Genomic DNA, 25,950 nt, shown 5'->3' with positions numbered 1-25,950 from the left:
GATGATGGCCATTCTGACTGGGGTGAGGTGATATCTCATTGTGGTTTTGATTTGCATTTCTCTGATGATTAGTGATGTTGAGCATTTTTTCATATGTCTATTTGCCATTTGTATGTCCTCTTTGGAGAAATGTCTCTTCAAGTCCTCTGCCCATTTTTCAATTGGGTTGTTTGTTTTTTTGTTGTTCAGTTGCATGAGTTCCTTGTATATTCTGGATACTAGCCCCTTATCGGAGGCACTGTTTGCAAAAATCTTCTCCCATTCAGTTGGTGGCCTCTTTATTTTGTCAATGGTTTCTTTTGCTGTGCAGAAGCTTTTAAGTTTCATATAGTCCCATTTGTTTATTTTAGCTTTTACTTCCATTGCCTTTGGAGTCAAATTCATAAAATGCTCTTTGAACCCAAGGTCCATAAGTTTAGTACCTATGTTTTCTTCTATGCAGTTTATTGTGTCAGGTCTTATGCTTAAGTCTTTGATCCATTTTGAATTAATTTTGGTACATGGTGACAAATAGCAGTCCAGTTTCATTCTTTTGCACGTGGCTATCCAATTCTCCCAGCTCCATTTTCAATACTTTTTACGATGAATTTTTAGGAGTAAAAAAGGGTTTTAAAAAGGGGGCTTGTAGAACCAACTACATAACAGCAATATGTTAATGTCAATTGAAGAACTGCTGGTATAGTTATGGAACGTGATCTGAAGGTGTTAGAAAAGGTCTTAAAATGACAAAAGTAATTAATAGTGGATCTAAAAAAAACAAAAACGGTGCAAAGTTCTCTTGGGTGAAAAGGAGGGGTCCAGACTCCAACAGGAAGTCCACACTCAGTGCCTCTGGGGGGTGAATCAGGAACAGCAGTGAGAGTTGTGGGAACCGCGAGCTGCAAGTCACTGTCCCCAGTGGGTGAGGTGGGGTGGAGGCTGGTGCTCTGCATGATAAACCCATCTTATCTTCACTATTCGATTTTAGAACCATACCCATGCCTGTGTGGCTGGGATTAAACGTTTTTTTTCAAAGTTACCATTAACGTCTGTTCCCAGGAGAGGACATACAGCAACGAAAGAGAATAAACTAGATTGAACGGAGCAACATGAATAAATCTTACAGACCTGATACTGGGTGATCAAAGCAAGTTTAGAAGGCTATGTGTGACACAATACCATGTATTCCAAATCTAAAAACACTCAAAACAGTATTATATATTGTTCGAGACACTTGAAGGCAAGTGTGGGAATGGTAAGCACCAAAGTCAGGATACTGGTTACCTACTGGGAGGGGCGGGAGGGGCAGGTGGGGCAGGTGGGGCAGGTGGGGCAGGTGAGGGAGCTGAGAGCCGGGAGGGTAACGTGGGGGCTCCTAACGTCTCTCCGTGACGTGGCATGTTCAGCAGCACGTGAGGGTGATCCCCAGCCTGCCTCTCAAGGCTGGTGTGAGGGTTTGAAACGCTAAGAGACGTAAAGCTCTTGACACAGGGCCCTGCATGCAGCCGGCTCCTGAGAAGAGTCAGCTAGAATAACATCATGGCAGTCTTGGTGGCCCGGCAGATTTTCTGCATGTGTAAAAGCCACCTGCTCTTCTCGGTCCTCCCCGAAGTCACTCCTAGCTAAGCCTTCTCTCTGATCCCTGCTGGCAGCCAGGGGTGGGGGTGGGGGGCGTCTGCAATGACATCTGACACTTATGCCTGCACCCCCACCCCATTCATCCATGTGGATTGGAGGGGGCCACTCCACCCCGACTCCAGGGGTGGCCAGTGAGTGCTGGGCTGGCCAGTGAGCACACGGCATCCCTCTGGCTGTAGTATGTGAGCGGAGCCCAGGTGTCAGAGTGAGGGATGAGGGGGCCTGGGCCAGGGGGGCAGTAGCATTGTCTAGTGACGGCTGGGAGTGGGCTCCATACGTAGGATGTGTGCATTGACTAAACGTGGGGTTGCATGAGGTGGGGCAGCCAGGCCACCAAACCACTGGTTTCTGCTTTGGGTGAAGGGTACAGAGGTGGGGGTCCAAGAGGAAGAGATGGTTGTGGGAGGCGGGGAATGCTGAACTCAGTTCTAGACGAGGTGGGGTGCCTGGGGTGAGCCTCGAGGAAGGAGTTAGAGATTCAGAGCCCTTAACAAGAAGGGTGTGACAAAGTGGGAGGACCATGCAGGCCAACAGGTAAATTTCCTAGAACCTGGAGACTGGCTAACAGACCATGAGGAAGTCACCCCTTTGCTCTCCTTCAGTCCTGTGCCAGCCCCACCCCCAACCCCCCAGGTGAGGCTTTCAGGAGCTACCTTTCCCCTGGCACACTCCTGGCCACGGCCCTGCAGGTGGGTGGTGATGGCAGGGTTCTGGGGACTTTGCTCCTGCCCAGAGCTTCGCAGCCACATCTGGGCAACAGAAGGGTGTGTCCCTGCCTCCTTTGTCCCTCTTGATCTCCACCGATTTACTCTGATCAGTCAGCTAAGAGGAACCCCAGTGCATCTGAGGAGATGGCTCGTCTGTGGCTATGGCCCAAAGCACCTGTTTTCCTCAAGGAGTCATGGAGCAGCAGGATTTCTCAGGGAAAGAGGAAGAGTGTGTGGGGTGCAGGGCATGCTCCTGGGCACAGGGGAGCCTCGTTCCTCAGGCTGGCCCTTGCCGCTGCTGCTTAGTGGCTGAAGTGGTTCTTTATGCCCTCACTTACCAAAAGATTGATGGGAGCCTGTCCCCAGGGTGCCGGGCTCCCTGTGAAGGGGTGGCCATGGGTCTGTGTCCCCATGGAGGAAAACCACTATCATTAGAGAGGTGAGAAGGAGGCAGGGGGACTGGCAGGGATGTCAGGCAACACTGTTCTCCAATCCCAGCTTTATTACCCACCAGCGTTTTGGTAACAAAAAGCTGGCGGGTAAGCAGGGGCACCAATTGCCTTCCTGCAGCTCAATTTCTGCATCTAAAGAATAGCCCAGGAACATCCCTCCTCCAAATGGTGATGCGAGCACTTGACCAGGACTGCTAAGTGAATAAGGCACTTACAGTTGACCCTTGAACAACGTGGGTTTGAACTGCCAGCGTCCACGCATATGTGGACTCTTTTCAATAAATACTGTCTTTTCTCTTCCTTACGATGTTCTTAACATTTTCGTTTCTCTCTCTACTTTATTGCAAGAATACAATATAGAGAATACATATTAATGTACAAAATAGGTGTTAATTGGCTGTTCATGTTATTGGTAAGGCTTCCCGTCAACAGTGGGCTACTAGTCAAGTTTTTGGGGAGTCAAAAGTTATATGTGGATATTTGACTGTGCAGGGGTTCAGCACCCCCTACCTCATGTTGTTCAAGGGTCAACTAGTTACTGTGTTTCCCAGAAAATAAGACCTAACTGGAAAATAAGACCCAGCATGATTTTTTAGGAGGACATCCCCTGAACATAAGCCCTAATGCGTCTTTTGGAGCAAAACTTAATATAAGACCCGGTCTTATTTTCGGGGTGACACAGTAGCAAGGAGTCTGCCACTGAGATAACCTACAATGAACATTGACCCTCAGTGTTGTCATACATTTGCTCAGCTGACCCTCACAGCAACTCTGAGAATTGTATACTTTACAGATGGAGAACCTGAGGTCACAAAACTAATAAGCAAAGCACTCAGAGCTAGAGCTCAGGCCTTGATTTCTTGGTCTGATCCATCTTTTTTTTTTTTCCCCCCAAACAAAATTATTAATGAAAGGACTATACAGTGGTTTCCACTAAGTGTCAACAAAGCTTTTCTGTAAAGGGCCAGGCAGTATCTGAGGCTTCCCAGGCCAGATGTCTCATCACTGCCCCTGTAACCCCAAAGCAGCCACTGTGTGAAAGAATGGCATGTTTGTGTTCCAGTAAACCTTTACTAATGCACACTAAAATCTCAATTTCGTATCCCTTTCACGTGTCATGAAAATTACTCTTCTTCTGATTTTTTTCCAGCTGAAAATCATTCTACGCTTACAGGTTGTACGAAAATAGATGGCAGGGCCCATGGGCTACAGTTTAGAGAATGGATTTTGAAGTAACATGGCCTGGGTTTGAATCCTGCTTTACCACTTACTGGCTACGTGGTCGAGTTACTTAGCCTCTTTGTGCCTCAGTTTCCTTCTCTGCTAGTTGAGAATAGTACCAGCACACAGTACGTAGGCTGTGGTGAGAGATCCATGGGTTAATTCATGTCTGGTTGAAATGGCTGTTACTGGGGGTGACAAAATAGGAGACAGGGCTGATGTGTTTGTGTGTGTGTGTGTGTGTGTGTGTGTGTGTGTACACATATACATGTGTTTCTATACTGTGGTGTGACGTGCTGACTTGAATACATGTGCCATCACTTCATAGTTACTAACACACCTCCACATGCCAGACTGTGTGCTCCATGAGGCCAGTACCTGGGTCGGTTTTTATTTACCCTTGAATATCTAGTACCTGGCACAGAGCCTGGCACAGAGCAGGCTCTCAATAAATACTTGTTGAGGGAATGAATGAATAATGCAATCAAATTCAACTAGCCCACTTCCCTTCTAGGACTATTGTGAAGATTAGAAACATACATTAGAAAAAACACCCTGCACCGTGCCTGGACCATAGCAGGTACACATTATTAAGGAGGCAAGGGTGTGCCCATTTTCCAGATTTGGGAATTGAGGCCCTTAGGAGCAGGTAGCATAACCAAGGGCACACCCCATGTGTCAAGGTTGGGCTCTGAACCCAAGTCCACTGACTCCCAAGTAAGAAATTCACTGTACAGTCCCTGGAGGATGGGGGTGGGTGTGGCAGAACAACGCAAGCCTGCAAAGGCTGCAGAACTTACCTTGGAGTAGTCAAAGCCATGCTTCTCCTTTACCCCGTTCCGGCAGAGCGTGTAATTATAAAAGCGGGAGTTTTTAAGGAGGCCGACCCACTCCTTCCAGCCTGGTGGCACATAGGAGCCATTGTATTCATTCAGGTACTTCCCGAAGAAAGCTGAAGGGAAATAAGGACCCGCAAGCAATGTGAGAAAACAGAGAGCAAAGGCTTTCCTCGGCATCACTCGACCATCCTGTACCCAAGACCTCAAAACAGCCTTGCACTCTGAGCCACGGAGCCCCTTGCAATCAAGGAAAGCCTGTGACCCCCTTCAAAATGTTTTCACATGTGTAAAATAAAATATAGAGAATTACAGAGAAAATCTATTATTTTGAAATACAATTATCAACATATTTAAAGGTAGTGCCATATAGTAATAGGTGTTTTTAAAAATTTTTTTTAAAGACATTCAAAGCAAGACCTTGCAGAGAGTAATAATTTCAGAGCAGTGACGAGTGGAAATATTTTATTTTGTGACATCTGCAGCAACTACAATGAAATATTAAAATATCGGTGATTTCTGTGGTTGACAAAGTTATAGATTCTGCCTATCTGCTATGGTTAGTGGCCTACTTTCATAACTGAAGTGAATGCTAAGTTTCAGTTGTAGGTTAGTGAAAATAAGAGTGTAATTTTTTTGCATTCAAGTTCATGGACCCCTTGAAGTTTATCTACTACCGTGAGCAGAATGGCTAACACTAAGAAAATGGACAGTAGCAAGTGTTGGTCGGGATGTGGAGCAACTGGGACTCGCATATACTGCCGGTGGGTATGCAAACTGGTCCAACCACCGTGGCAGACTGTTGGGCAGTGTCGGCTAACCTTGAACCTAGTCACCTTCGGACCCAGCGACCTGAATCCTGGGTATTTACTCAACAGAATTGCATTCATACGTTCACCAAAAGTCAGGTGCAGGACAGGCTCACAGGAGCAGCAGTCATGAAAGCAAATAACTAGAAACAAATCAGAGGTCCATCAACAAGAGGTGGATAAACACACTACTGCATGTTTATTTAATGGAATACGACACAGAAACGAGGATGGAAAGTGCTAGTGCCACATTCAATAACATGACCGCATTGCAACAATCTAATAATGTTAGGGAAATAAACCAGATATGAAGGCATGCACACGGTATGACCCTGTTTATATGAGGTTCAAAAACAGGCAAAACGCATCTATGTTGTTGGGAAGGCAAGCAGAGGTTCTCTCTGGACACAGGGAGGAGAGGGGGTGGAAGGGGTAGGGGGCTGGGGGCTTCTCGGGTGATGGCCTTGTTCTATTTCTTGCTGGAACACAGGTGGTTCAGTTGCTGAGACTGCTGAGCTGGACGTTTAGGGGCAGTGCACTTCTCCCACGCATGCATGCACCCCCAACAAAGCTCACTTAAAAAAATAATTACCCTAATTCATGTGGGTGGGGATAACCCAAAAAACTCTCTGCGGGTGATAACAGACAAGATCTTGTTGGTGATACTTTTTTGTTCTCTTTTTCTTCCCAGTGAGCGAGTACCATTTTTAGTAATTGTAACCTACGAAGGCATTTTTAAGGAATAGAAAAGTCTGTGAGTTTTCCAGAGACAGAGGCCCTTTGGCAGCTCTCTCTTTCAGAGGAGGACACCGGGGCTCTGAGACACTCAGTTGCTGGGAGCGCGAGAATTCACTTTCGAGGTTGTTGAAGGGATTCATAGAGATCTTGCAAGCACAGAGTTTAGTACTGTGCCTGGCAAACAGTGAGTGTTCAGTGGGTGTCAGTTCTGAGCCCAAGATGAGAGAGACAGATGGGAAAGTGAACATCCACAGAGGAATGGGCTGGGGCAGGGCTATGATGGGCCTTTCCACCTGGAACCTTCAAGAAAGCTCGTGGCCTGTTGGCTCACAGACAAGAGGCCTGGACCAGGAAAGGCTGTGATGGAGCTGGAGCCTCCATGGGGTTTTTCTGGAGACCTGCCAGCTGACTGGCACTAACCAGGTGTGGGAAGACACCCTCCCCCACACAACTCAAACAGCCAGATTCCTGACTCCCCATAGTACCAGCAAACGGAAGTGCTTCCATTAAATCCATGAGGAGGTGAAAACAGGGAGGGAGGGTATCCAGTAGCCTCAGGAAAAGGCCCCAGGTGGAGCCTCGCTTTGGTGGGAGGGCAGAGCAAAAGTAAATGGAAGAAACCCTGGCATTCTGGGGAGGAGGAGGTGGGAAACCGGCTGCCCAGCTCTGAGTCCTGAGTCCCATCCAATATTTAGAGAGTAAAATGCAATTAGGTGGTGGGGATTCAAGCAGGAACTGAGTGTCCCCGGCTGAGTGTCAAGGCACAAGGGATTGAGATGCCAGCTGGAGTAAGAGGTAGCATGAAAGCATCAGGTGAGCTGAAAGCTGGAGTTTTTCTCTAAAACATCAAGACACGTTCAAGACACTCTGCTGTGTCCATTCCCTGAAAGCAGTGCTTCTCAGCCAAGGGTGATTCCGTCCCTCAGGAGACACTTGGCAATGTCTGCCGGTATTTTGGTTTTGTCAGGACTTGGGGTGACACTGGCATTCAGTGGGTAGAAGCCAGAGATGCTGCTAAACATCCTCCAGTGTTCAGGTCAGTCCCCACAACACAGAATTATCCAGCGCAAAATGTCAATAGTCTGGAGCTGAGAAACCCTGATCGAAATAACTCTCCTTGGCTCCCACACCTTCCTTTCTTCCTCAGTAAAGAACTGCGCTGTGAGGGCTGAAAAGGCCCGTAGAGATCAGTACAGTGCAGGAAACAAGATCTACTAAGCCACACTTCTGCAGCTTCTTTCCATTCCTACGTAGGGGCTCTGCTCTACTCCCCACTTCTCTCCACTCCCTCCTGTTCCTCCTATTTGGAGGAAGAATGACACACCACAACGATCAGCAAACCTTTCCTAAAAGCCCAGAGAGCAAATAGTTTAGGCTTTGTGGGCCAGAGGGTCTCTGCTCCAACTATTCAGTCCTGCTGTTGGAGAAAACAGACACTACAAAATAAATGGGCATAGCTCTGTGCCAATAAAACTTTATTTATAAAAACAGACGGAGGGCCAGATTTGGCCCGCGAGTTGCAGTTTGCTGACTGTTAGCATATATGGCTGGTGGATTTGAAGGGATAACTGGGCAGGCAGAACCCAAGCCTTCCTTTGCCCTTCCTTTCGGGAGTGAGCTGCTCTCAGGGAATGGGAGTTTAAAGGGGCTTGTTCTTATGGGATGGGCGGGAGGTGTGAGCTTGGCTCAGCGGGAAGTCTGTTTAACTCTGCAGCTTAGCATCTGTAAGCCCAAATGCCCTCAGAAGGAAGCCATGCCCTCAAACTTAGCCTTTATCAGATTCATCCAAGTGTTATTTTGGCTTCCATCTGCTGACTGCTTAGTTTCATTTCTCTGTTGGTTCCAGAACCTCAAGAAGGAAGAGAGTGAAAGTTAATAAGCCCCCTCATAGACCCCGACACTTTCTAGTCATGGCAAATAACAGTGGTGGTGATGTAAAAACTTTCCTTTGGAAATAAATGGTGTCAACAGAGTAAAAAGCAACTGAAATAACAATATTAATAATAGAATCAGTACGCCTGGCATGGTAAAAATCAGGATGGCAGCACATGAAATTGCCGAATTTGGGGTAACACTGCCTTGGGCATGTAGAGATTCATATATCCATTCAACAACTATTTATTAAGCACCTATGGTATGCCAGGAGCTGTCGTAGGCACTGGAAACACAGCAGTGAATGAGACCAACAGGATCTCTGCCCTCATGGGGCTGAGAGTCTAGTGGGAGATTATGACAAATAAAGATGGTATTTTTGGTGATAATAGTGTGAAGAGAATAAAGGGCAGTGATGTGGTAAAGTGGCCAGAGATGGACCACTGGAGGCATGACAGGGCCGAGTGGTCAAGGGAGGCCTCTTTGAGGACTGATGAGAGTGAGTCAGAGGGAATAGAGAAATACAAGGAAAACTGCTCCAGGCAGCGGAATAGCAAGTGCAAAGGTCCTGAGGCAGGAACAAGCTTGGAGGCATTATAGAAAAAAGATGACATTATAGGGTAGAGAGGCCAGATCATGCAGGGTCCTGGAGGCCACAACGAGGAAAAGCAACAAGAAGCATGACAGAGACACTTAAAGGGGACCGCATGTCTTCTGAAATATTACCTGCCATATCTTGCATTTTTGTGTGCATTTTCCTAGAAACAGTTCCACTGCTTTTGACACATTCTGAAAGGAACCCAGGACCACAAGTAATTTAAGAAGCACAGAACTTCACTGTTCTGAATGAAAGCCTAGAGAAGGAGGCTCTCTGATGTCCCTGCTGGGGAAACTGAGTTCTCCCCAGCTTTCTCAAGTCCCCAGTTTGTGATCCTACTGGTTTGTTTCTGAGGGTTTTTCTGAAAAACACGTAGCATGGAATGCTAGTAAGCTTAAATTCTTGGCCTGGTTGGTGAGCTAACCATTTCTTGGGGGTGGAAAGAGGGGTGCCTTTGGAAGCCCACTCCTGCCCATTATTGTCCAATGCCATGGGTGTCAAAGTGGAGCTGTTTCCTCTGCTAGAATCTCCTCTTTCACACCTTTCTCCAACCCCCAACCCTTAAAAAATCCAGAAAGTTTATTATTCAGGCTCCACAAGGCCCTAGAAAACAGGGTTTCAGTCAAAAGCTTTTAGTGCCAAATTAGATTTTGTTCTCATTTGATTAGATTTCCCCAAGGCAGTTTTTAAAATGGTTATTCAGGCACCAGTTGAGGTGGGCAAGCAAATTAGCATGGGCCCTGGGGCTCTGGGCTGGGAGAATACAGCCAGGAATTAAAATCAAGATTAAAAATACAGCCCATGTCATGGCTGGAGTCACTGAGTTTTCCTGGCTAGGACAGTGCAAAAGTTAGAGCAAACTGGGGCCTGGTCTGGGTGTGGGGCAACCTGGCAGGCAGATAAAGAATTAAATGGCAGACCAGGAAATGCCACTGACAATGTGTTGGCAGATGGCTGGCTCTAGGAAGTGGGGCTGGTTGGCATCCATTAAAAGGACGGAGCCTTTACTGCTTCCCGTGTGGCATGCACTGGGTGGACAGTTATACCTGGCAATGGGGACTTTTGTTTTGTCCCCCTCTCCCCCCATTCCCCGATCCTGACTGTGGTCCTCTGGGTACCACCACTTCCTTACTTAAGTACAAATGGGCTGATCTGAATTCCTGATTCCAGGGTTGCATGCATAATCGCAGCCTGACCAATCAGAGCACCACATTCCCTGGCTACTGCCATTGGTTTAGGGATAGTCATGTGACCCAAGTTGGGCCAATGAGAATCAGCCCTGGGATTTTTAAAGAGTTACTGGCAAAAGGAAGTTCTTCTTCCATAGGGCTTAGGCTGCTGGCAGTCACCAAGAGGGGAGAGTCTATTTGAATGTGAAGCAACATGGAAGAAAGCAGAGGTGAGAGATGGAGAGAGGCAGAGAGGGGAAGAGAGGTAAAAGAGAAAAAAGTAGACTGTACTGGGCCAGGGCAGTGAAGTGGCTCCACCGTGCAAAGGAATGACACAACAAAGAGGCAGGCAATGATGACAAGAAGAGCAGCCAGTTCTGGGCAGTCCTCGCTTTGCATGGTTCTGATTGATACACACAACAGTCAATTTCACACTTTAGTCAAATAATACCCGCCTCTCACAATACCGCTCAAATTCGTCCACCACAATATCGTCACTGTAATTACACAAAGCACAAACTTCGCTACTAGCTCTCCGTCCACAAACTGCGCTGTAAATAACAGATGCGCAGCGCCATCAGTGGCCAATCACGTCGCTTCTTACAAAGTTAATCGGCGACTGGCCACTGTGCATCTGTTACTATTTTTTTTGAGTTAAAACCATTAAAAATGCCTTTAAATGCCACATATTTGAGACAGCAGAAACCTCCCTCAATTCTCACGTCACTCGTATTCTCACTTCACTAAATTCTAAAAGTGCTTTAGAACTTAGATGTCTATCACCTGCATGGATGGAGTGTGTGGACGAAAGGAAGCCCCCGGGAACCAAAGGCCCATGAGTCCCTTCCCAGGGCCAGGGCAGGACCCCAGCCTAACACACCTGCCATGTGCTGAGCCCCTGACTAGCCCGGGAGTGCTCAGGGACACACAGGTAAACGAGGGGCTCAGGCGTCTCCGTGCCTTGTCATTCATTTCGGAAGGAGCCGCTTCAAATCCTGACTCTGTTCCCTAGGCCAAAGGCTGCTACTCACATGTATTTGGTGATAAATTGTTTTCTGAACCCTTTACATCTGCGCCTTCGTTTCGGAAGTAAACGGCTACTTCTAGCACAATGATGTCAAGAGGAGCTGATGCTAAAGCTTCTGAGTTTCATTATTGCCTGGCAAACGCTTGATAACACTTCCTAAGCCTTCCCGGTCGTTTGGATGTCGATTTTATATGACCAGTCATACTGCTTATAGAGGTAAATATCTTTTTTGGACTATCGGCCCAAAAATGGGGTAAACTATCAATTGAGACCCCGACTTTATTTTGGTTAGTATGTACACACATGCAATTACCCAGAAAGATGAAAAACTGGTACTATGTTTCCCCGAAAATAAGACCCAGCCGGACCATCAGCTCTAATACGTCTTTTGGAGCAAAAATTAATATAAGACCCGGTCTTATTTTAATATAAGATGGGTATAATATAATATAATATAATATAATATAATATATTACATAAGACCCGGTCTTATTTTAATATAAGATGGGTATAATATAATATAATATATTACATAAGACCCAGTCTTATTTTAATATAAGATGGGGTATAATATAATATAATATATTACATAAGACTGGGTCTTATATTAATTTTTGCTCCAAAAGACGCATTAGAGCTGATGGTCTGGCTAGGTCTTATTTTCGGGGAAACACGGTAGTAAGACGGTGCACTGTTTATTTAGTTCCCGCACAGACAGCAACGCCTGTAGTGGTAGTCCCTCCTTGTCTCCCAGTGATAAATCAAGAAGACACTTTACAAAAGTGGCCAATCAAAGGAGAGAACTGGCCAACAGAGAGCGAAGTGCAGAAAAGAAACGAAAAGTAAGAGTGCTGAAATTGAAACTTGAGTCATATGCAATGCAGTTCTGGAAGAAATGGAGCTGACGTGGGAACGTTGACACTCACTCTGTGGGAAACTGGAAAAACAGCTAGAAGAACTCGGTTGAAGGCAAACTGAAGCATCGACATAAACGAAGGAGCGAGGTTGTGATGAAAAGGTTGCTGCTGCCCCAGAGGAAGTGACGCCGGCAAAAACGCTTCACATTAAAGGGATGCGTGGAGGTATGTCACAACACTATACGCTGTTTGTCCTGGGGCAAGTCGTTTAATCTCTTCCTCCCTCAGTTTCTCCATTTATAAAATGGAGATAATAACAGTATTTATCTCATGGGACTGTTATGAGAACTAACACGTATATTGCTGAGCTCCGGCCCATAACAAGTGCCCTCTAAGTGTCACAGTTTCATTGGCACCAGTGGGTCCCCTTTCCAGCCACCTGCTTGCTCAGCTATACCTAGTTCAATGGAGTCACTGCAGAGACAGTTGCAGAATGCCCCTCTCTCCCTACCCTCTTTGAGGGGTTTGTTCACCCCTAGACCCTTTCCTAACGCTCTCTCTCCTGGTTCTGCAGGCCTGCACAGGCAGCTTTTGTTGGAAAGCTCTGAGTCTGCTTCCCTTCCTGGCTGCTACTCTCTCCATTTGTCTGAGTTAAGTGCTGCTGGGGAACCATTCAGAGTCTGACGGGAGAGCCAGGCCCTTCTGTTATCTCTCCCAGCCCTGAATCTAACTGAAATTGCCTCGTAATAATCGCATTTGTGGTCTGTAAAAGCTGTGTTTTGCTGCGACCAGGGACGCGACTAGCCGGCGGTAAACCTGGCACAGGAAGGCAGATGGAGGCATCGTTTTGGATATGGGGGAGATGGACGGCTTCGGCAATTGGAAACTAACAGGAATCTCAGGGTCATCTCTCTGTGCCGGATGGAGAGTGGTGTGGACCGGTGTGGGGAACACTTGCGTGGCGCCTCCCAGCAGCTATTCTCTTTTCTCTGGGTAACACAGGAGGCGATATGGGGAAGAGCCAAGAGCGCATCTATAGCCAGACTGTGTTTTGAACTCTGTCTGCTACCTCCTAAACCATGGGACCCCAGGCAAGTGACTTCACACCTCTGTGCCTCAGGGGGCAACAATGGCAGTAAGTCACTGTCTACTGTCATGTGGAATAGAGGAACCAATTGTGTAAGCAATGATGGGACTGACAGCGGCCACCACCTTACAGGAACTTTCTCTCCCCCATGGGCCATCTGGGTGGAACTGCCAACAAGGCTGTTTTAAGGACACTGGCGTTTCTTAGCACACATTCACCCCACACCATCTCCACCTACGTCCTGCATTAAACATAATCGATAAATATCTAAGAGTTGAAATATTCCAGAGTTGACTGGTTGAATCATGCCACACTTCATTATTTCTATTCAAATATAAATATTTCATTAAATACTTAATCATTTTGACTTGGTAGTTTCCTCCATATTTTGGAGCCAATATACCAATGCGCGCACACACACACACACACACGCACACACACACACAATTTTCTTTCAGGTAACTCCTTAAAAACTACAGCCACTGCACCCCTGGTTCCTCCTAAATATAAAGGTCCTGACTGTCAATCAAGGTGCCCTTCCCCACCCACAGGGTGGGTTGGGTGTGTGGCTGAGCTCAGCCAATCAGACTCTACCCTAGGACTTTGAATCTTGAGTTAGGAGGCTCAAACGCATACAGAGAGTTGGAGTTTTATAAGACCTTCTAATGTGACAGTTGTTCAAAAGCTGCAACTTTAGTCCTCAGATCCATTGTTTGAAAATCCAAAGGAAAGAGGCAAGGCCATCAGGGTGATGAAGTCCAGAAAGAGAGAGAAATGATCTTGCTTCTTCACTCTCATTTCCTTCCTCACAACAGAAACAGCCTCCACCTGGACTTTCTGCCTCCCCTTTGCCTTCCCATAACCCAGTCACCCACAAATGGCCAGAAGGACCCTTACGAAGCCAAGAACCTCCTGCCATTCCCCTTTGGTGACTCGCTCGCCCATTCTGCTACCTCTGCCCATGTGTCCTACCCCTCGGCCCTCTGCTCACTCTGTTCTAGCCACTTCAGGTCTCCTGTTCCTTAAATGTGCCAAGCTCACTGCCATCTCAGGGCATTTGCATCTTTTCTTCCCTCTGCCTCGGACATGTGCCTCCTCCCTTCTCACGGACTGGCTCCTTCTCACTGTGACATCTCATCTCAAACGTCACCTCCTCTGAGAAGTCCCCAATCCTCTGTCTAAAGCCACCCACCCCTCGCTACTCACCAGGCTATTTACCTTCTTTACAGCACTCAGCACCACTGAAATTATCCTGTAGATTGTTTTCTTGCTTATTGTCGTCTCCCCACCCAGGATGTTGGGTTCATGAAGTGGGACCTTTTCTGGGCTCTGTAGCCCCAGCCCACTACCTAGCCAAGAGTGGGCACTCAGGTAATGGCTGCTGACAGAATGACTGCGGGGTCAATGGGGGTGGGTGAGACACGCAGGCTGTGCTGTGCAAAGCAGCCCCTCTCTGATGTCTTAAGCCTCACACCCACCTTGGGAGGGTAGGGGGGCAGGAGAAGCAGCAACTAAGTATTTAATTAAAAGGGATTTCTATTACAGTAGCTGCAGGAGACAATGCTGCATACTGGGAAAGGGGTAAATGCAGGTGGTGGAGATGTCAACCCAAAGCCTGTCGGTGTGCAGAGGACACTGACCATATCTCAGGCCAACCAGGGCCGATTTACTCCCCAGGGGACACTGGGCAAGGTTTAGAGACATTTTTGGTTGTCATAAATGGGGGAGGGCAGTGCTCCTGGCATCTAGTAGGTCAAGGCCATGGATGTTGCTAAACATCCTCCAGTGCCCAGGACAGTCCCCCTGGCAAAGAATTTTCTGACTCCAAAGTGTCAGTGGTGCCAAGGTTGGGTGCACAGTTTCAGAAGTCATGTGGGTGTCCAGTGATGGCGGGGTGCAGTGTGTCTTTAAGAGCTGGGTTTCCAGAGTCAGAGAGCCACGATTCAAGCCCTGCCTCCTCGGGCAAGTGGATGCTCCTTGCTGAGCCTCAGTGACTTCATCTATAAAATGGGAGCAGCGACAACTGAGATCATGTCTGGCATAGAGTAAGAACGCCTAAAAAAAGGAACTGTGAGTTCCCAAAATATAGCCTGCTTTCCTTTTTTCAGGGAGGGTGATGAAAACTCAGGTCTCTGGAGAGATGAAAATGGTTGTTAGAAACCAGATGTGACTCTGTCTTGGAAAATGGCAAGGCCCCTTCGAGACTCCAGTAATGAGCTCGGGAAGGATGTTTATGCTGCACAAAGAAATCAGCTGAGCATGACACACATCTATTAGCAAAGATGGGCCTGAGCGTGGAGCCGAGCCAATGACAATAAACAAGGTTTGCCTAAGTAATTTGGAAAGGTCAGTGAAAAATGAAGTAGAGCTTTGGAAAGTCCATCTTTCCTGAATAAATAGCTCCATTTCACACGCAAGGAGCGTGGGGAAACAAAAAGGGGCCTTTACCCTTCACGACATCTTCTAAATCCCGTTGTCTGTGTGCTTCTTTGACACGTTCTGCCATTTTTATGTATCATTTAGATTGTTACAAGCTTATTATTTTCCTTCAGATCAATTCATTTGGTGCCTAAACAGGCATTTCAAACCGGACTCTTGGTGGGTCCTGCTAAACCCGTTTCTCTCCCAGCCTTCCAGTAAATGCCAGTTGCTCGGACCACACACCCTGGAGGGGTCTTTAGCCCCTTTCCCCCCATCAATCCACTGATGATGTATCATAGTAGCTCTACCCTTCAGAACAGACTCAGGGAAGAGCACTTCCCATGTTTCACTATGCCCAGCTTGGTCCAAGCCACCCTTCTTTCTCATGGACCTTGCGGGAACCTCCTCCCAGGTCTTCCTGCCTTCAACTCCCACGTCCACAGTAGCCAGGAGAATTCTGCTCAAATCCTGACCAAGACACAGTTCTGCTCAAAGCCTTCCAATGGCTTCACATCACACTTGAGCTAAAATCCAGCGTCCTTGTCGTGGGTTGCAAGGTCCTACGTGATCCATCTTCTACCCCCTTCCTGACCTTAGCTCCCCTGCTTTGCCCTGGCACATTCTGCCCCAAGTGCACTGGCCTCCTTCTGTCCTAGCCAGAGAAGCTCGTTTCTGCCCCAGGGCCTTTGCTCTTGTTCCCTCTAAAGGAACCATTGTTCTCAGACACTTACACAGGCTGCTTCCTCACCTTTCCCAGGTATTTGCTCAAATGTTACTTTACTGGGTTACGTGCCTAACCATCCAATTAAAGTGGCCTCTCTCCCCCCCGGGGCTCTCCCTTTTCTCCTGACTCTTTCTCCACAATATTTGGCACCACCTGACAAATTTATTCATCTCTGGTTTTTATCATCTGCCTGCCCAACCAGAGTATCAGCTCCTTGAAGGCAGCGGTTTCTGTGTGCCTGGTTCCCGCCTGTGTCCCTATATAGAGCTCGGCAAGCAGTAAGATAGATGCTTGTAGGATAAATGAATAAATCATTGGACCAACAAACACCCAGGTTATGGGAGGCCTGTGGGAATCATATCTGGTTGAGGGAACACAGCTTCTTATTGCCCTTCACCCAGGGCACACTGTCTTTGAATGGAACGACAGGTAGAACTGCTACACTCTTGTCTTTCTATCTGATTTTGTGGCATCTGGTTGGTTGGATCTGGATTGATTTAATCCACATGGGAAAGGACTTCACTATGGGGGTCCTGGGCAAAACTGAAGAAGGGCCCGAGGCCAGGGTTAGTCAATAGCAGTGGTTTTCAAACATTTGGTATCAGGGTCCCTTTAGACTCTTACTAGTCATTTAGGGCCCCAAAGAGTTTTGTTTATGTTGGTTATACCTAGTGATAGTTCCCATTTTATAATAGAAATGAAAAGTGAGAAATTTAAAACATATTAATTCATTTAAAAATAACAAACCTACTTGTTAGTATATATTTTTTAAAAGGATAAATATATTTTTCTCAAAACAAAATTAGTGAGAAGAGCTGTACTGTTTTACATTTTTGCAAATCTATTTAATGTCTGGTTTAATAGAAGACAGCTGGAATCTCATACCTGCTTCTGCATTCAATCTGTTGCAATATGTTGTTTTAATCATGTTTCACAAACAACCCAGCCTCACATAGACATGTGTACAGAAAGGGGAGGAGTATTATAAAATCCTTTTTAGATAATTGTGGGTATGTTACGTATGCCCTAGAAAACACTGTACACTTGAAAGAAAATGAGGGTGAAAAGGCAAATAATGTCTTGGCATTATCATGAAAATAATTTGGGGTCCATAGGTCCTGGGGCGATACTTTGATAATAACTAGGTTAGACGATTATTATGTTCCGTAACAACCCAACAAAGTAGATACTATTTTTGTCCCCATTTTACAGTTAGAAAAACTGAGGCACAGAGAGGTGAAGTCCCTTTTTGCCCAAAGTTCCATAGCTGGTGAGTGACGGATCTAAGACTCAAACCCAGGTAGTCTATCTAGATTCCACACTGAGGTCATGGCCCTGTGATCCCACCTTCCAGGGTTCAACTGGCCCTGGGCTGTGGAGAGATAGCCATTCCCAAGGCCTGAGCTCTTCCTTGACCTTTCCTGAAGTGTCGGTATGGGAACATAGGTAGGAGCCATAGACAGCATCTAGATTAGTCTTTCCAGAAGTGTGGCGTTTGAGGGCTGATTTTTATCGTGGGAGGCAGCTGGGCCTGCAGTTTGAGTGTGGGCTCTGGAGCCAACAACTTGGGTTGAAATCCAGCTATTTCTTCCTACCAGCTCAGTTTTCCCAACTGTAAAATGGAGGTAATAATGTGCATACCTGACAACATTGTTGGGAAGGATTCACTGAGAAAACATAGGAAAACTGCCCCCAAAGTGCTGATTACGGCTTTTATTATATTATTTATCGTGATGTTATATATTCATTCATTCATTCATTCACTCACTCACTAATTCATTCATTCAATAAACATTAGAAGAACAATGCTAATTTACCAGGCATAGTTGTAGGTACTGGGGATACCACTGAATAAAACAGAGTAAATCAACAAACCGGCAAAGAGCTCACCCTCACAGAGCTAACTTTCTGGGTTGAAAACCCTCAGAAATGGGTAAGTGGACTCTTGGTGGCTCTCATAGAAATGCCGGGGAGAGGTTGAGATGGTTCTAACCAGGTGGGGGCAAAGGGCTTGGTTGGTTTCGGGCTCGTTTTGCAGGTGGAACCATCAGAATTTGCTAATGGATTAGATGTGGTGTGGGAAAGAATTGGGTCAAGGATAATTTCAATGTCTGCAGCCTGAGCAACAAAGACAGATCTGCCATCATGGAGGAAGGGGCACCATGGGAGGGGCAGGTTTTGGGGTGGGGGATGACAAAGAGCTCAAGGGTAGACATGCTCATGTTGAGGTGCCAGTTAGATGTCGAGGTGACGACACGGTGGGCAGCTGGAGATTGTGTCCAGGTTCAAGGGAAAGGTCTGGGCTGCGGGTAGAAATTTGGGAGTTGTCAGCACTTAGCTGGCATTTAATGCCATGGACTTGAATGAGATCATCTAAGGAAGGGGCTCTTAACCTGTGGTCCGTGAACTTGAATGGAAAAACGACATCTTTATTATTGCTGTTTTCTAACTAAGCATCTCCTTCAATAATGAGTGAAGGCAACAATCACAGTCACCATGCTGCACGTGCCTGTGTCACCGACAGAAGTCATGGATATTTTCATGTCACATTACAGTTAACAGACATCTTAAAATATCATTGAAACCAGCACTACTTTGAAATCACGGAAGTCATCGACCTATCAGTTATCAGCTAAATAACCACTACGTTGTGTTACTTAATGTATAAAGAAGCATACACATCACAGTTTAGAAAGTATTTTGATGAATGTATTTTGATATAATTGGCTTCCTTTGTAATTCTGTGCATTTTCCTCTATGCATTTAACTCGAAAATATTCTGAAAAGGATCCATAGCCTTTTCAAAATATTCTGAAAGGGACATCCCTTCATCAGATGCCAAGGGAGTCCTGTGGCACTAACACAGATAAAATCTCTGGTTAGGGAATGAGCATAGTTGGAGAGGTCTCAGGCCCTGGGCTCTGCAGTAAGGGGTCAGGATGACACTAACTAGCCTAGGAGACTTGAAAGGAGGTGCAGGTTTCCTTTATTGGGTTACATGGCAGGAGGAGAAGCAAGCGAGAAGCCAGATGTAGGAAGCGTTTCCAAGAACGTGGCGGGATCAATTCAGCTCAGGACAATGGTGTTTCCTTCCCCAGCATGAGCAAGAGTCCTGACCACGGTCCCCATGGGACGTTATAGCTTCCAAAGTACATCTCATCCTCTGCCGGCCCCAACGCTTTGAGCGCTAGATCTGGGAGCCCAATTATTTTCCAGTCACTAGTTGATGTAATATGGGGACACACTGTATGGTTCCATGCCTGCAGCCTTTCCTCTGCCCTTGGAATTCATCAGTTCCCTTTCTTCCTTTCCCTTGGGAGAGAATATACAGAACATACAACGGGGCACGTAAACCCAAACAAGATTTAGGTGATCCTGTAAATGAATGAAACGTACCAAGAAAAAGAGAAGGGGAGGTATGTGGTGAGTGGGGATCTAGCCCTGTCTATGAAGTGCCACAGAATCTGTTATGCCTCCCTGGCAGCTGGACGTGGCCATGACCCCATTTTGGCGGAGCTGTGGGTAGAAGTGGTGTGTTCTGGTATCGCCTCTACAGGAAGTGGATGTTCCTCCCCTGATCTACTTCCTGCTGGCTGGATGTGGATGTGGTCAGCCATTTTGGATAAGGGCAGGCCCCCGGATGGTGAAACGACATCACAAATATGGCATGCGTGCCATATCATCCCTGGGCTCTTAATGCCCAAACTGTCAAATGAGAGAGAAATAAGTGTCTACCATCATAAACCACTATTACTCAGGGACTGAAGTGCCCTCAGCTGTACTTATATCCTAACAAATGTTGGGGGTAGTTGTGACACAAATCCAGCTGGCTACTGCCACCTAGTAGGGGTCAGCAAACCTTTTCTGCAAAGTGTCAGGCTATAAATATCTTCAGCTTTGCAGCCATTTGGTCTCTGTTGCAATTATTCAACTCTGCCACTGTAGAGCAAAAGCAGCCACAGACGATACATCAGGAATGGGCGGGGCTATGTTCCAATAAAGCTTTATTTATAAAAACAGGAGACAGATCCCTGTGCAGTCTGCTGACCCCTACCATTCAGGAATGTGGCCCCAGTTGGCAAGACCATCTTCATCATCACCATCATCATCATCATCATCATCTTTTTTTTTCTTTAAGAAAAGCTTGGAGTCTGGATTTTTTGGGTGAAATTTCCAGATTAAAACAAAACAAAACAAAACAAACCACTATGTAACCTGAACAGAACATATCTAGGGTTGAGGTGTGGACTCAGGCTATTAGCTACCATTTTGCAAGACCCAAATTTGGTCCCAAGGGGCACAGAGTAGGAGCTGAGCTGGTCCAGGCCAAGTTTTAAGCCCAGCCCCACTGCCGGTAGAAGGCCCCTTAGTTGTGAGACCTGTCGTTTGACTTTTGGGGCCCGTGGTCTGGGCAGAAGAGAATAATCCACTAACTTTCTGGGGGTAAAGCTGGGGTCTCCTGAGGAACAAGTGATAAATGAGAAGGAAGTGCTTTTGCAAACTCTAGAACACTATAAATATTAGATGTGAAATGCCACAGGACTGAAGTCTTTTTTTGGCAGACAAATTGGCTGAGGAAGCAAGGCCAGGAAGAAATGCATTAAATAAACCCAGAGCCCCAAAGCTCTTACGGCTGGGGCATTTCTGATATTCTATAACTGGATCCTTTTAACTTTGGGCTGCTTGCAAGGTTACAACATGAATCTTGTTCTTTTGAAAAGACAATAAATGCAAATTTCTGCACGAAGTGATAAATCAATGCTGTAAAAGTTCTGGATGCCAGAGAGGGGAATCTTCCTGAACTGAGACTGTGGAAAGCAAATGAGGAAGGTGGGGATATGATTTTGCAGAAGGAAGGCATCTGGTGCTGGAAGCAGAGAGAGAGGTGGGGGATGGAAGAAATGCCTCCTTGCACTTGCCTCTTGACGGGGAAGCTGGATTTGCTTTCTGTAGTAGACATCTGTTTTATTTTCCTGCCCAGTATCCATTCTGTCTTTTGGTAACTGTGCATTCTGAGGGAACCAACTTTTCCTCTCTCTCAGTGTTACCTATTCAGATGAGCCTGTTTCTATCTTCCAGCTCCTGGTCTAGGCACAGGATCTAGACCTGACCAATCAGGGTGTTCCACGTGCCCTGACTTGTGTGATTGGCTAATGGAGAGGGACACATGATCATAGCTGAGCCAATGAAAGCGCTCAGACTTTTGCTGGGGCACTGGAAAGAGGCTCTCTCTTTCACTTAGGGTCACTGCACTGGTAAGAAGGGACCTGTGGGGGCCGTCTTAACATCACAAAGGAGAACTTTCCTAAGAATCCAGCCAACCCAAATGAAAGAAAATCCAAGAAGTAGAAAGACAGGGTTCTGATGACAATATTTGAGCACTGGGACTCCACTACATTTGCCTGAACTAATTTCAATTATCGTTTTGAATGCTGGAAAATCAGATGGTAATCCAAATTCCATTTTGTTCTCATTTTTCTGCTACTTCGAGCCTAAGGCCTAAGAGTCATCCATTCACTGAAATCTTTTTTGGGTACCTAATACCTGCCAGGCACTGTTTCGGGGACCTGGGGATATAACAGTGAACAAAACAGGCAAGAAATAAGGTCAAAATCCCTGAGGTAACATCGAGGTGGTGATGAGTCCTTTACGAAGAACATAAAGCAGGTAGAGGGTGACACAGGGTGGGGAGGGCTCACTGACTCAGGGAGGTCAGGGGGGCAGAACGGATGTTAGAGACGGCAGTGAACAAGCTGTGTGAACAGTGCTCTAGGCAGAGGCCCCAGGGCAGGAGTGACCTTGCAATGTTCGGGGAACAGCAAAGAGGCCAGGTGGTCCGAGTGCTGTTAGAAGAGAGTGGAGAGAGGCAGGAGACGCGGACGGAGATATGCCAGGCCGAGGATGTGCAAGGCCTTGGCAGCCCTAAAGGAGCTGTGAGTTTATACTAAGAGCAGTGGAGGGTTGTAAGCAAGGAGTGGCAGGATTAGATTTCCGTCTTTCAAAGCTTCCTGTGGCTGCTGGGTAGAGAGGAGTAATGGCTAATTGCTTGGAGGACAAGCAATAACCAGAGGGAAGGCTGAGGGTTGCTGCTTGTCCCTTCACAAGCTCCCGTGTTCTGCCTGCCTCTTTGTGGCAAAGTCATTGCTGTTGAGGAAGGTTGGGCTCCAGATGCTCCAGAGGCTCTGGCTGAGCTGTTGGTGTCGGAGGCACGGGGGGCAGGTTGCTTGGGCCTCTAATTACATGTTCGCCTCGGCCACCCACTCCCTGGGAGGGTCATGCAGCTCCAGCAAATGAGGACAGGGGCCATCTATTTCTAGGGAACTTGATGAGTGAGTGGGCATGGAGTGCTCCCCCAGCACTCATGACTGGTTTTATCGTCTGCTGAATTGACATCAGGATGAGCTGCATCTGAAAATATTTTTGCCCCTTTAAAGTGTGGTTTTTGTCCAGAAGGATGAGAGAGAGGAGGAGGAGAGGAGGAGAGAACCCACAACAGACCCTTAAAACAAGGCCTGGGGAGACCGCCAATCAATGGCTCCTTAATTATCGCCTCAGAGGAATCTGACACGAAGGTGACCCTTCAAAGAGCTGTTCTCACCACCCTTGGACTGATGTCCCATTTCTGTGACAAATATTTTGTAACCCTCCCTTATTTTCCTGAAAGGAAATTTATAGGTGACAAATGCTACCTATGCACCTCACTTCCAAAAAAGTCAATACAATGCTCTAACTGCAATCTGTAAGAAAAATAAAAGGAAGGCAATTTATAATAAAGGGAAATTTCCATGTGAACTCTCAAGCACATCCATCAAGGAGACGCGATGGAGTAATCAAATGCCTGCACCTAGACACAGATTCTGCCCAGTGTGACAGCTACAAATGCAGACTGGGTGGGCCTGTGGCATTTGCAATTCAAATGCTTCAGGTGACACTCATTAGTATCAGAATTTTCAGCAATAAGGAGTAATTCTTGGAAAAGTTTCGCACTCAAGTATAACATTTCCTCCATTTACTTATTACTTACACTCCCTGGAAAATTCAGGGTATGTTAAAACTGCAAAAAACCTTCAGTGTCTGTCTATATAACATAAGATGGATTTAGAGGTCAAGGCTCAGACATAAAATAATTCACTCATAATGATCTGGTAGAAAACTTGGAAGCCATGTGGAATGCAAAGCAATTTGGGGGCCGTGTGGGGCTCCCTGCCCTGTGCAAAGCAGGACATCAAAGGTCCCTCCCTGCTCCTTTGCCCCCAGGAAGCCGGCAGCAGCCCCCAACCTTTATAACCACCAGAAATGCCTTCATAGATTTTAACCTCTAGGGGGCGGTGTGCTCCCTTGAGAGCCACCTGGTTAGAAAAAAATTTGCAAAACCGGTGGCCTGTGGGCTGAATCCATCCCACAGATGTGTTTGCTTGGGGCCTGCCTGCTGTTTTTATTTATTTTAAAAATGTACAGCGAAGAGTCCCCATTTGAAAAGTGGGAAATTTCACATAAAAATCTGGATACTGTACTTCTGACAAATCAGAAGATCTGGCAACTCTGGGCCCATTCATCATGCAATGGGCACATCTGGCTGGGCTGTGTGGCACGGCCGCCAGCCTACCTGGCCCCTCTGTGCATTGGCTTCCCTAGGTAGACAGGGTTCCCAGAGGCATGGCAGAGAGCAGACCCCTCGTCGGTCTTGGGAGGACAGACGCATAAAGGGTGCCCAGAATCCCCTGCTTTGCTGAGCCCTCTGACTTTCTACTCTGATTTCCCCCAGGACAGCACAGATGGATTCTGAAAGGGCTCACAGTGTGTGCTGGATTGGCCCGCTGCCCAAGGAGGGGATGTACCAGATACTCAGAGAACAAGAAGCTGTCTGTGGACAGGTGGGACCCTCAGGCCCCAGGATGGGACGCTCCTGTGGAGCTGCTCCTGATCCTGAAACCCTGACCCATGACACAGCCAGAGGACAGACTGGGGTAAGCTTGGAGAGGTGGGGTCAAAAAACCTAGAGCCCCGTGCTCAGGGGCCTGAGGGGGTAACACAGGAATAAGGAGGGGGCGGCACCTGATCCTAGACTGGTCTGAGCACCTGGCATAAGGTCTGGGCATGGTAAACATTCGATAACAGCTTGAATTTTTTATTAGTGTTTATGTTATTATTATATTCTCAAAGGTTAGCGTGCCCCCCCTCCAAAAAGAGTTTGCTTGAGTTACACTCTATTCTAAGGCTGTCCAACAGAACTTTCGTGATGATGGAAACGTCTTCTATCTGTACGTCACATCTGGCACCCACGTGTGTGTACGGGAACTTGAAACATGGCTAATGCGACTGAGAAACAGAACTTTCAATTTGATTTTTTAAAAATTAAAGTTAAATAGCTCCCGGTGGCTGTCATATTGGCCTCAGTGGCTCTAGTCTAAGCCCTTCCAGAATGTTCTGGGGAGTCGCAGCTAGTGCCAGGGAGAGGACTGCGAAAGGTCACACTTACTCTGAAAGCTCTCTCAAAGCCTCTTGCGGCTCGGCAGATAGGGTTTCTATATCCACCCAACACAGATGTCCTGCCTCTCACTTTTATTTTGACTTCCACAGTCATTTGAATGCCCACCGAAGTTAGAGGCTGCCCGAGTGAAACCAGAGCATGGAGCTGGTGGGCTGGGCGGCCACAGTTCTTTGCACTCGGGACCACAGCTGGTGGTGAAGGGTGGGCAGCTGGTTTTCTGAGAGTTCCTGCTTGCCTGCAGGGTTTGCTCCTGCTTAACAAGACTCTGCAGCTTTCATGGAGGTCAATGCCCATCACTGTGAGAATTAAAGAAGGTGGTGTGTGTGTGTGTGTGTGTGTGTGTGTGTGTGTGTGTGAGAAAACCCAGCTGGTGTGGGCTGCGTTGTGTCACCAGAAATGTAGGTTCAAGGTCTAACCTTGGGTGCTTGGGAATGTGACTTTATTTGGAAAGAGGGTCTTTGTAGATGTCATCAAATCAGGATGAGGTCGTACTGGCTTAGGGCAGGCTCTCATCCAGTGACTGGTGTCCTTATAAGAAGGGAAATTTGGACACAGACATGCAAAGAGGAGAAGGCCCCATGAGGATGGAGGCAGAGAGGGGAGTGACGCTGCTAAGAGCCAAGGATCACCTGTAACCACCAGAAGGTACCAGAGGCAAGGGAGGGTTCTCCCCAAGAGCCTTCAGAGGGAGTGTGACCCTGAGGTCACCAGATTTTGGGCTACTGGCCTCCAGAACTGTGAGAAAATACATTTTCTGTTGTTTTAAGCCACCCAGTTTGTGGTAGTACTTTGTATAGCAGCCACAGGAAACGAGTACACCAGCTGATGGGCTGGGACAGAGAGCATGCTTAGAAGTGTGGGCTGGGTACAAACAGAAATCGTGCTCCATCAGCCTCACATCCAGGTTTTGAAAAGCTGAGAAGGATTATCATCATCTTTCTCTCTTTCCAAGTGGCCCTTCCTCTTACAGCTCCAGGGAACCTCTCCTCCCGTTTGTGGGCACTGATCACGTGACCCTCAGGGTGAAGTCACATCAAAGGCGTTGGGTAACATATATGTTGCAACTCCACTGCACAGATGGGGAAACTGAGGGGGCCAGGTCTCAGCTAGAGGAGTTAGAAGCAGAGCCTAAATCTCTGGATTCCCGCACCACTGTTTTACTTGTTTTGAAATCTGAAGATCTGGAGGAAGGGAATAACCATTATATTGGCGTTTAAAGAAATTCAGCTTGAAGATGTAGTACGCAGAAGTGACAAATGTGTGCCTCTTAAGGATGCCCTGGGCCAGCCTGGGCCCTGGGATGGGCTGCTCCACTCCCAGCCAG

General features: G+C 47.0%; 1 protein-coding gene across 6 annotated transcripts in view; it reads right to left on the bottom strand.

The window, feature by feature from the left end:
- The window catches only part of SULF2 (sulfatase 2), a 102,442-nt gene that overhangs the window by 30,360 nt on the left and 46,132 nt on the right, over nt 1–25,950 (bottom strand). For all 6 annotated transcript variants that reach the window (XM_074317821.2, XM_019749674.3, XM_074317820.2 and 3 more), the window contains exon 4: nt 4,798–4,949. In XM_074317821.2, the coding sequence (XP_074173922.1) occupies nt 4,798–4,949 (152 nt within the window). The remainder of the gene's footprint in view (nt 1–4,797; nt 4,950–25,950) is intronic.

This window comes from Rhinolophus sinicus, chromosome 13 (genome assembly GCF_057876585.1).
Source record: "Rhinolophus sinicus isolate RSI-liver-muscle chromosome 13, RSI-T2T, whole genome shotgun sequence".
In the NCBI taxonomy this organism is placed as follows: domain Eukaryota; kingdom Metazoa; phylum Chordata; class Mammalia; order Chiroptera; family Rhinolophidae; genus Rhinolophus; species Rhinolophus sinicus.
Note: the sequence above shows the minus strand (reverse complement) of the source record. Positions and strands in the feature narration are given on the sequence as shown.